This window comes from Dermacentor albipictus, chromosome 1 (genome assembly GCF_038994185.2).
Source record: "Dermacentor albipictus isolate Rhodes 1998 colony chromosome 1, USDA_Dalb.pri_finalv2, whole genome shotgun sequence".
Classification (NCBI taxonomy): Eukaryota; Metazoa; Arthropoda; class Arachnida; order Ixodida; family Ixodidae; genus Dermacentor; species Dermacentor albipictus.
The window spans coordinates 121,975,312-121,987,741 of NC_091821.1; the positions used below are offsets into that span (position 1 = coordinate 121,975,312).

Sequence of the window (12,430 nt, forward strand, 5' to 3'; positions counted from 1 at the left end):
AAAGGGTGCAACCGTTTCAAGAGTGTGTGGGTCAGAAAACACCCTTTAGGGTGTAAGCCGGTTTACAGTACACTCTTAAAACAGTTGCATCCTTTGGGGTGCATATGTGTCGCACAACAATAATCGTCATATGTCTCGCCCGCATTTCCTTTCTTTAATGCTGCGAGCCCGGTACTTCCAAGTCACGAACGGCATGCGTGTTATCAGCGTGACAGCATTCTCGACAGGAAAGTAGCGAGCGCACCGTTTTCAAGAAAGGAAACGCAAGCAAGGCAGATGACGATTATCGTTGTGCGACAAATATGCACCCACCTGCTTTTTTGGAGTGTATACATTACGGCGCCCCTTATGGCCCGCTGTGATATCTTTGGGACATTGAATGCAATCAGCGAGGGCCTTAAAAGGCCAACTGCAACGAAAATAGAAATTCACTTTGGCTAATTTGGTTATAAATGAGTATTGTGTAGGGCTACAGAAGCAGTCTTGGTGAAGCTGCAGGGCTGCTAGTTGTCCAACTTCCTTATTGGCAGCCTTTATAAATAGCACTCAAGCAGAAGTCGCGTTCACCTGGTGGTTAGCGAATGTGATAGAAATCACAGCGCGTCGCTCCCGGGATTTTTCAGCGTGTTGCGGTATCCGCGGGCTGCGCCTAATCTCGGAGTTCTCAAGCGCCGCGCTATCTGAGTCACGCGTCACTTCTGGCATGCTGTAATGCCGGAGTTTCTGAGTTTCGGTATCAAAAACATCTACTTTTACGAGCTTTTCATGACGGATTCGCTCATACTTTAAACATAAAATTTTGCACGATGGCTGCTATAGTAAGATACAACTTAAAAAAAAACAGCAGTTGGCAACCAAGGCAGACGGACCGCGTGGGGTTGCGTTACTCCGCCTGGCAATCACAGAAGCAAACAACATCGTCGTCATGCGACCTTTTCAAAATGGCTTCATACTTGATACCCCCGGAGCGTCTGCTGTTGAAGAGTCTTTTCATCGGCGGAAGCGATGAGACACGGACAAAGTGTGTGGATTCTGAGCATTTCACTCTTCAAAAGTCTGCGGTACAGTTCATTTCACTGCTGACCCCGTTTTACTAATGCAACTCAGTCAACTGAAGTGAAACTTGGCAGTATATTTCAGTTCAATAAAGAATGATTTCACCGTTCCGCTATAATAGACGAGTGAAAATGTACCAAATTAAGCGCTTATAATTTTATTTTTGTGGTTACCGCCTTATTTAGGTAACGGGGAAAGTTTAGAGTACGAACTTTTTGCAGCCTCACGGAGGAACAGTGGCTGGCAGTTATAAGGACGTAGGTGGGGCTTCACTGCAGACTTGAGTTCTATCCGAATATATATGTCTGCGGTACCTGAAACCAGGCTCCTTACGCAGCCCAAAATTTCGTTGCGGTTGGCCTCTAACAATCACGTGGTTTTTGTGTAACACGTTCCCACACCTTGGCTTCCTATGGCATACCGTATTTTACGCTCTCTGGATGGTCAGTGTGCAACGTGCTTCATAGTTGTTTATGGGCCTGGCGTTCTGTTAAAAAACAGGTCCAAGCTGCAAGTGGCTGACTTGAAGGAAAACAACTTGTCCTTAAAGGAAGCTGTCTGGACAAGTGATAAGGACGCTTCCTGCTGTCGTCAGTGCAGCAAGCCATTCTCTGTTGCCAGGCGAAAAGTGAGCATATTTTGGTAACAGACTTCAGACTGGGTAGTGCCTGCAATGTTTCTTTCTTTCTTTTGTTTTTACGTGTTCGCGAGCGCGATTCCATTTTACCCACCTACACTCTACACTCTTAAACAAATGTACACAAATGTGAACAATGTATATTTGGCACACAGCAGTAATCGTAATAATCGTCATCTGTCTTGCTTGCGTTTCCTTCCTTGAAAACGCTGCGCTCGCTACTTTCCTGTTGGGAATGCTCTGTCATGTTGATAACGGTCATGCCGTTCGTGGCTTGGAAGTATACCGGGCTCGCATCGTTAAAGAAAGGAAACGCAGGCAAGACAGATGACTATTATCGTAGTGTGGAAAATATGCACCACAAAGGGTGCAACTGTTTTGAGAGCGTAGTTGAACATTGAAACTGTGTCTGCCGTTGATGTAAACAAACCGGCCACGCAGGTCCCGGTGATGATGTCCCGGTGCAGGGGCCCTGTAACGTTCCAATTCTTGTAATTCCAATCTCCTGACATCAAATTTACGTAACCGCCGACAGGCCTATGAAACGCTCTCGTCGTTTATAGGAAGTCACTTCAAAGTTTTTAAAGCGAAGAGCACTGCCTACCTTGACATGTTTTTCTTATCTAATTGACTTACAAGAGGTCAGGAGCACACGAATGGATAGGGCTTCGGTTGGGCTGAACTAGCGCAGTGAAAGTAGATGACCTGATGAGGAGGGTGCTGCGGGCGTCTGTGATTGGTCCGTTTCCCCTTGCTTAGTTTGTGCTGGCTGGGCGGATTCGCGGCGGCGTGCAACTGTAGGTTAAAAATGTCGCTAAAACGGATCCTCAGCGAAGAGTTGCCAGAGCGATGTCGTATACGTGCCGAAAGAGCTCGATAACGTTACACTGCATGCAAACATTTTTATTATACGCAAATAAATCCATTCTCCCGGGCAACTCGAGTAACCAGTGTCAAAGCAATTGGTGGGCAGCCATCCCCAATTCATTGCGGAATGTTGCAGCTCCGCCTATTAAGAAAAAAATTCAGTTTTGTTTGGCATATTAATGCAGCTTTAATGCGCACGCGTCACTTCGACTCGGTGAGTTTTCGCGGTTTTGTGACGTCGCGTGCCAGGCAGGTGAAATGGGCGCAGCCCGAAAGCTTTTGACCAATTTCGGAGGGCTGGTGTTGAAAAAGCCGTAGTATTGGAAATAATTATTTTTTTATTTGTTCAATCTAATTAGGCATCATCAGTGCGTACACGTCATATCAGATGAGTTTTCGCGGTTTTCCTGACGTCGCGTGCCAGACAAGTACGGTGGGGGTGGAGGAGGAGAAAGAGGAATAAAATTTATTTGTGCACAGAAGATTTGAGACCTAGGCCTCTCGAGCTAGGTGACGGCCTCGAGCCCTTGGGCCCTGGCGGCATCTTCGGCCAGCTGCATTGCCTTGAGTTGGTCTTTCTGTGCGCAGGTGATCAGCGCGGTCTCCCACTGCTCTGTGTCCCGAAAAGATGTTGGCCAATAGTGGAGGGCTGATTGTAAAAATTGAATAGAAAAGTTTGGAATTACCTTGCGTTATAGCGCCCGCCCCAGTATACTGCTTAGTTGTGCGTGTATTGTCATATTTTGACCCTTTGAGGGTCGATTTTTTTATTGCAGATTCCAATTATTCTTAGGGACTTATGTTGAAAAAAATTTACTGTATTTTTTTCTAGGGTGACCGTAAAGTGACATTTGTACTAATGTAGTTATATGTACTTTTCATTCATGAATAGCAATAAACAGGAAATAAACTTATAAGAATAAAAAATTTGATACATTGTTATACACATAGTTCAAGGCTTTCAATATGCGCACACGAGAATATTTCGCAAGACTTGTTACTGCCCTTACACTAATATGTACACCCATAGCGTAATCGAACTGCGTAGGTGCATTCACCCAAGAAAACTCTGTAGTTGTGTGCCTGCCAAAAAAAGCAAAATGTATACAAACTACCGCTAATCATTTTATCGCCAAACAGAGGCAATTAGTCTTCGCGAATCTCCCCCCCCCCCCAAAAAAAGCAACGGAAAGCATGTACGGCGGCATCCTTCTTATGCGCACCCCTGTGAGCACTAAACAAGCGAGAAACAAGCGGTCGCCCTTTGAGCGGTTAGTAATGAGATAGCCATCAGTTTTGCAAGCGCAAGAAGCCGAAACCGCCCGCGGAACAAAACCCAAACCGCCCGCGCGCGCGCGCGCGCCAATGCCCGAGCGGTAGTATAGACGCGCGGGAGCAAACTAGCTCTAAAACAAACCACGCAACGAAAAGCGAGAGAGGAAGGCGCGGGAAAAGAAATTCCCTGCATTCCCACATAGTGGAAGCACATGACAGAAAAGAGAAAGTTAGGAATTGGCGCGCTTTTTAAACGTACAGGTGATGCCGTAATTATACGGCATCGACCATCTTGGACTTGTTCGCGGCGCCGTATATTTACGTCATTGATCCTGAAAGGGTTTTAAAGAGCTGCTTGCCGTTCGTTTCTGTCGATGCTGCCATCAAATTAGCAGGAGAAAGAAAAAAAATTGGAGGACGCTTAAGCTTCGCCTTCAAGAGTGGGACGCGACAGCGTTCCCGTCGACCCGCCAAGGGGTATAAGACAATGCGCTACGGCACAGCAATCACTTACGATGCGCCCCGCATCGGACTTAGCGCCCACCTATCACGCGGTGAGCGTCGAGCAACGCAGCGTTCGGCGCGGCAACGAAACGTGCGCCTGAGCGAACGAAACGAACCAAAGAACTCGGTGTCTCGGAGGGGAAACGATCTACGCCAGCCAAACGTCGTGATCGGCACGGGCAGAGAGATAGATAGTAATCTAAACCGGGAGCACGGCGAAGCGTCGTCAGGGGAGAGGGAGTCCCGCGACGCGCCTGGCAGCGGTCCCAATGCGCGCGCGGCGCGCCTCCTGTCGGGGCAGCGCCGTACATTGAGAGGAGGGGGTCTTCTGTGTTTGCCGCAAGATGGCTCTGCGTGTGCGGAAAGCGCAGAAGAAATGCAGCGGAAACGCACTTCGCAACTCGTGTAATTGTGACTTCTGTACGTTACATGTTCATAATTACCGATATACACCGCAGTATAACTTTCCACGGCTCGTTTCGAAGGCCACACCGCATTCACTAGAGGCGCGTTTGCACCGCTTGAAAGCATCGAACTCGTGGCTGAGTGGTAGCGTCTCCGTCTCACACTCCGGAGACCCGGGTTCGATTCCCACCGGGCCAATCTTGGAAGTTGCTTTTTATTTACGAAGCGCCTGTCGTGATTTATCGCTCACGGTCAACGCCGCCGACACCGACGCCGACGACACCGGCTTTTCTGCGACACGAGCTCCTTAACGCTATCGCGTTAAAAAGCAGCCAAGTTCTAGAGTCAACCGTTGATAGCCCAGCACTATGCCACAGCGAATGCTTTTCCATATTTAGGCGACGCAATATATTACATTTGTTGGTGCCTGTCGCGGTCTTTTTGTGACAGTGTGGCGTTCTGCTGCTGAACATGAGGTCGTGCTTTCGCTTCTCTGCCACGAAGGCCGCTTTCAGATGGAGTCGGAACGCTAGAACGCTCGTATGTATACCGCCCTTGTAATGCACGCTTAAGAACCACAAAGGTAAGCGGTCAAAATAGAACCGTTGGCCTCATCTATGGCCTATCTGATGCCGCTGAGTTATTTTGGGACTTCAGAACCATTGTCTAAGTTTTATGTAAAGCTGATTTTGAGCTTTCTTTAGAGTTTGTACGTACGCACCTTGGGCAAACAAAGGTGTGGCCATTAGTAATACGACTGTATGTTGTGCTCGCTAAAGGTGATATACGTACACCCTTAATTGATCAAGAAGTATGCGAACCACAGGGTCACCGAAAAAGCTTAATTTCTTCGTCATTAACATGCATAAACTGAAATTGACGAGTGTACTGGAAATTTCACAATGCCAAGTTTGAACTGCAGTCTAATTCCAAGCTGCACTCACAGGCAAAGAAGGAAATCAGTTTTATCGCGCAATACCTGATCTGTATACTTTTGCTCAGATTGTACGTATGCAACCTTTAGCGAGCTCACCATACAGTCTATTACTGATAGATGGTTTGTTTAGCGTACGCTATAATATAGCGGGTTGTTACTGCGCCTGCGCGGAACGCTAAACGACCCATAGGGTATAGCGTACGCACGCTATTTCTCAGATTTAACGTTAGCGTCTTTGCGTGGTTTGCGTAGTCTGCGAGAAACATGGCGGCGGTCCCGGCTGCCCGCTTCGAAATGAATTTGGCGTTGCTTTTGTAAAATTCACTTTGCTCGTAGCAAATGACTGTGTAAACAGCTTTCGCTTGGAGTGTTATGGATAAACTTGTTGAATTTTCGAGATCGCTTCTCGTTTCGAACGAGTCCAAGCCTAACGAAAGAAAAAGTCGAGATGTCAGCTCCATCTATCGCTGCAGTCGGGAGATAGCCTCAAAGACGGTATATGGCATCTGAGATCCGAAATTCTCGCAGCGCAACTAAAACTGTAACAAAGGTGCGCTGCTTAGCGTATGCTATACTAGACAGTTTTAGTATAGCGTAAGTCGCACCACGCTTAACGCTAAAATATAGCGGGGCCGCAGGGCGCACGCTCAGAACGCTCTAGCAGCGTTGCGCATAGCTTGCCTCCGCTATTTTCGGAATTTATCGGGAGACGCTAACGCTCGCAAAGCACGCATGCTAAGAAATAGCGTTGTCAAACATGGCGGCATCCATGGCTCCCGCTTCACCGTGAATTCTCGGGATGGCTACGCACTCACTCTCTTTGATCACCAGTAACTATTGAAGTGAGCTTTAATTTCTCTAAACTCACCTGAAACGTTAGTTATGAGCCCATAGCGCATCTAATTTCCGAGGTCTTTCGGTGATTCTGGCGTCCGTAGGCCTGACGAGACGCGTCCGCATAAAAACAAAATGGTTCCTAATGGATTGTCCTGGCTTGGATTCGTTTGTCACGATGCACCAGACGGCGCCCTGTCTTTCAAAGTAACTTACCGCATAGGCGCTTGCGTTTTTAACGTACGTAAGGCGACAAACGCTATTCTAAAATGGTCTACTATAAAAATGCTTTGACTACAGTGAAACCTCGTTAAACCGTAGTCGGCCGGAGCTCGGAAAAAGTACGTACTAAACGGTAGTACTGTTTAAGCGAAATAGCATGAGATCGCCCACTTACCTGTCGAAAACGGAACTCAGAGAGAGTGCGATGAAAGGGGAAAAAACATGCAGTATTTATTCACTTCGCGGGACGTAAGTGTTATTTTCATTTGATGTCGCGGCGGCCTAGCACGACGACAGCGGCCTCAAACTTACTGAAGCTGCGTTCCAGCTTCTCAGCCAGCTCCCCTCCTCTCGGCAAACACTCGCAAGGCAGATTCCTCGTTGGCATTACGTATTCTCCGTGAACGCGCGCAGTAGTGCTGCATAAGTCCCGGGGCGCCTTTTTCATTGCCGGGTGCCGGAGTTCGGAAAACTTTTCGTTTGGAATAGTTACGTTATCGCGCCCCTGTTCTCGCGACGATCGCATTCATGAGGCTGACGTAACGCGCAGCTTCTGCCACTGCCGGGCCTGAATAGCCCGTGCTGTCGCTTTCCGTGTCGTCCTCATCACTGTCGCTAGTTGACACTTCGGTAACAACAGCGGCAACGATGGTGAAAAGTCGATCCTCGTAGCCGACATATCTCTTCGCGGTCGCAGCAGCGCTGCCGAGCAACTTCGCATTCCAAATGCCACACACTGTAGTCAACAGCAGATCCATGTCCTGGGCCAGCTCCGACTTTTTCGTGTCACGTTCGGTAACACGGACGATGTCTAATTTTTCTTCTATGCTGAGCACCCGGCGTCTTTTTTATCCTAACTTCGGCATGACGCGAGTCCTCGCTTGCACGACGCTCTCTAGCACGGCGTCCATGCGGCGTCGAATTGATGTTGATGTTGATGCGGCTTCACGTGCAAACGCACAGGGCGCTTGGAGGCCGTTGTACCGATCTCCGAGGCTTGTTGTTCTGCCGGGCCGCCCGATGGAGACGACGCACCGCCGTGTTTGCGCGACGAAAAGTGGAAACGCTACGTTTTAACCGATGCGTACGCAATAAGCTGGTACGGTTTATGCGGATACAAAATACGTTATGTTCAATGGCCGCTGAGTCGGGGAATTGACTTTACTACTTTTAAACCGAAACTACTGTTTAAGCGGGTACGGTTTAACGAGGTTTTACTGTATTCCTAACCAGATGGAAAACCAGTCAGCTTAAGAGCTTTCACTACTCGCACCTAGATTGTGCGGTGAACTTTTGCGCTTTGCGGCGCTTCGTTGTTTCACGCTATTGGGGGCGAGGACTTACGGAGTCGCCATCTGTCGGAAGCGCCTCCCTTGCGTAGGATGAGGGATCACGCGGCCTCATCGGTTTCGCTTAGGGCGCTCAATAAAAACACCACGCGCCAGATCTCCTGGACATTTATGCAAGTACACTCAAAACAAGAGAAGTTTTTGACTGTCGATATAATAATCTTGGACAAACTGAAAGCACAGAATCGTTTACAGACGCTATCTCATAACCGAATATGTACAGTGAGCGCCACTGCGCGTGGTCGCTGCGATGGAGTCTCCCGAACCGGCTTCTTGCGTGAAAGGCAGGCAAACGCTGAGAGCAAACTATGCGAAATGTGCTCTTATAGTGGGCTGTCTATAACCAAATGGAGGATAACAGAATGAACTCAATGCACCAATAGCACGAGTTCGCAGCGACCGACTGCGCGTCTGCATGCATGTCCGCGCACAATGTTCTGCTTTCGCTGTGAGCGTGTTTTTGCACCGTGCCGTGAGCTTTAGGTCGCAGCATATTAGCATTTGACAGTACACTAGCAACCATTGTTGCGTGGACGCTATCAGAACTGTTCAAAAATAATTTATAGAGACTTCAACGCCTACGGTGACTGTGTTGTGCCGTCGCGACGATTCAATCTTTTTTTTGTCTTCTAAATTTTTGGACATCTCAATATTATTTCTCAACTTGCGTCGCACTTTATGTTTATTGGTCTTCTCAGCGTGCGATTTCCCTCTGCTTCTTTTTCGTAATCCAGTGAATTCATAACACAAACATGACCACATGTCATGCCTCTTTTAATGTGCGTCGCAGTAAGATCTTACCGCTCCCTTTCCGTTCCAGGGAACTTGCAGTATCTAGCATCAACTAGATACTGCACTGCAGTTCATAGATACTGATACTGCAACTAGATACTGCAGTTCATAGACCAAAGCGTCATGACATTAGCCGGGCAGCGGGCGCGGGCGTGCGTCTCAGTGCGCGTTTTCTGCTACTCACTGAACATCGCAGTTTCGGCGCCATAACAGAAATCTTCCTCGCGGCTGTGCTTGCTGCATACCGGAGTTGTAGCCAATGGCTGTCTGCCGGTTCTAAGTTTCGTGAGCCAAGCTTCACGCAGCTCCTTGTCCTGCGGCTACGTGTGAATAAGGCTAGCACCGGGCTCCGTTGCGTACGTCCGGCACTGCGGCACCGAGCAGTAGCCTACCATGCTGCACGCCTCCAAAGGCAGGCACTACCTATTATTGTACTTTCAGATGTTGTCAAGGAGACCTCCAAGGCGGTAAAGCCTCGCCACATAATCAGAACCGCGGCGCAGGTGGGACTTTAAACTTTCGTTCTCAGCTCGCTTCGACGCTTCCGAGGTAGCCGACGTGACCGGTGTGTCAACGTGATCCCTCACGCCACGTCGCGCCGACGGTGGCGCCAGCCTTTCCAGTGGTGGAGCTCGCCCCCAATACTAAAGCTCTATCGAATTGCATCCCGCAAAGGTTTAGCGTACGGAAAGCGCTAACGCCAACGCAAGCATTTTACGCTATACTAAAGCTCTCTGTTACAGCATATAGCGTACGCTATAGTTGCGTACGCTATACTATAACTGTGTCATGACCACACATATTAGACAGCTTTAGTTTAGCGTACGCAACTTATAGCGTACGCTATATGCTACATTATCCGGGCATCCGCTATACGCTATAGTATCCGCTATATCCGGACAGGCCGCCATTGGAATCTGAACCTGGCAATGTTTAACGCTAGAACGTTATCTAGTGAGGCGAGTCTAGCAGTGCTATTGGAGGAATTATAGGGCAGCAAATGGGATGTAATACGGCTCAGTCAAGTTAGGAGGACAAAAGAAGCATATACAGTGCTAAAAAGCGGGCACATCCTGTGCTACCGGGGCTTAGCGGAGAGACGAGAACTAGGAGTCGGACTCCTGATTAATAAGGATATAGCTGGTAACATAGAGGAATTCTATAGCATTAACGAGAGGGTGGCAGGTCTTGTTCAACTTAATAAGAGGTACAAATTGAAGGTCGTACAGGTCTACGCCCCTACATCCAGTCATGATGGCCAGGAAGTCGAAAGCTTCTATGAAGACGTGGTATCGGTGATGGGTAAAGTCAGAACAAAATACACTATACTGATGGGTGACTTCCATGCCAGGGTAGGCAAGAAGCAGGCTGGAGACATGTCAGTGGTGGAATATCCGCCACCGCTAATTTCTACACCATTAGAGCAAATAAAGTTTTTCCTCCTCCTATGACATAGGCTGTAGGAATAGTAGGGGAGAGTTATTAGTAGAGTTTGCAGAACAGAATAATAGGCGGATTATGAATACCTTCTTCCGCAAGCGGGATAGCCGAAATTGGACGTGGAGGAGCCCGAACGGCGAGACTAGAAATGAAATAGACTTCATACTCTGCGCTAACCCTGGCATCATACACGATGTGGACGTGCTCAGCAAGGTGCGCTGCAGTGACCATATGATGGTAAGAACTCGAATTAGCCTAGACCTGAGGAGGGAACGGAAGAAACTGGTACATAAGAAGCCGATAAATGAGTTAGCGGTAAGAGGGAAAATAGACGAATTCCAGATCAAGCTACAGAACAGGTATTCGGCTTTAACTCAGGAAGAAGACCTTAGTGTTGAAGCAATGAACGACAATCTTGTGGGCATCATTAAGGAGTGTGCAAAGGAAGTCGGTGGTAACTCCGTTAGGCAGGATACCAGTAAACTATCTCAGGAGACGAAAAATCTGATCAAGAAACGCCAATGTATGAAAGCCTCTAACCCTACAGCTAGAATAGAACTGGCAGAACTTTCGAAGTTAATCAACAAGCGTAAGACAGCTGACATAAGGAAGTATAATATGGATAGAATTGAACATGCTCTCAGGAACGGAGGAAGACTAAAAACAGTGAAGAAGAAACTAGGAATTGGCAAGAATCAGATGTATGCATTAAGAGACAAAGCCGGCAATATCGTTACTAATATGGATGAGATAGTTCAAGTGGCTGAGGAGTTCTATAGATATTTATACAGTACCAGTGGCACCCACGACGACAGTGGAAGAGAAAATAGTCTAGAGGAATTCGAAATCCCACAGGTAACGCCGGAAGAAGTAAAGAAAGCCTTGGGAGATATGCAAAGGGAGAAGGCAGCTGGGGAGGATCAGGTAACAGCAGATTTGTTGAAGGATGGTGGGCAAATTGTTCTAGAGAAACTGGCCACCCTGTATACGCAATGCCTCATAACGTCGAGCGTACCGGAATCTTGGAAAAACGCTAACATAATCCTAATCTATAAGAAAGGGGACGCCAAAGACTTGAAAAATTATAGACCGATCAGTTTACTGTCCGTTGCCTACAAACTATTTACTAAGGTAATCGCAAATAGAATCAGGAACACCTTAGACTTCTGTCAAGCAAAGGACCAGGCAGGATTCCGTAAAGGCTACTCAACAATAGATCATATTCACACTATCAATCAGGTGATAGAGAAATGTGCGGAATATAACCAACCCTTATATATAGCTTTCATTGATTACGAGAAAGCATTGGATTCTGTCGAAACCTCAGCAGTCATGGAGGCATTACGGAATCAGGGTGTAGACGAGCCGTATGTAAAAATACTTGAAGATATCTATAGCGGCTCCACAGCCACCGTAGTCCTCCATAAAGAAAGCAACAAAATCCCAATAAAGAAAGGCGTCAGACAGGGAGATACGATCTCTCGAATGCTATTCACAGCGTGTTTACAGGAGGTATTCAGAGACCTGGATTGGGAAGAAATGGGGATAAAAGTTAATGGAGACTACCTTAGTAACTTGCGATTCGCTGATGATATTGCCTTGCTTAGTAACTCAGGGGACCAACTGCAATGCATGCTCACTGACCTGAAGAGGCAAAGCAGAAGAGTGGGTCTAAAAATTAATCTACAGAAAACTAAAGTAATGTTTAACAGTCTTGGAAGAGAACAGCGATTTACAATAGGCAGCGAGGCACTGGAAGTCGTAACGGTATACATATACTTAGGGCAGGTAGTCACTGCGGATCCGGATCATGAGACGGAAATAATCAGAAGAATAAGGATGGGCTGGGGTGCGTTTGGCTGGCATTCTCAGATCATGAACAGCAGGTTGCCATTATCCCTCAAGAGAAAAGTGTATAATAGCTGTGTCTTACCAGTACTTACCTACGGGGTAGAAACGTGGAGGCTTACGAAAAGGTTTCTACTCAAATTGAGGACGACGCAACGAGCTATGGAAAGAAGAATGATAGGTGTAACGTTAAGGGATAAGAAAAGAGCAGATTGGATGAGGGAACAAACGCGAGTTAATGACATCTTAGTTGAAATCAAGAGA

General features: G+C 47.5%; 1 protein-coding gene across 3 annotated transcripts in view; it reads left to right on the forward strand.

Moving 5' to 3' along the window:
• The window catches only part of LOC135904821 (RUN and FYVE domain-containing protein 2), a 116,904-nt gene that overhangs the window by 99,858 nt on the left and 4,616 nt on the right, over positions 1–12,430 (forward strand). For all 3 annotated transcript variants that reach the window (XM_065435804.1, XM_065435805.1, XM_065435802.2), the window contains one exon: positions 1,558–1,684. In XM_065435804.1, the coding sequence (XP_065291876.1) occupies positions 1,558–1,684 (127 nt within the window). The remainder of the gene's footprint in view (positions 1–1,557; positions 1,685–12,430) is intronic.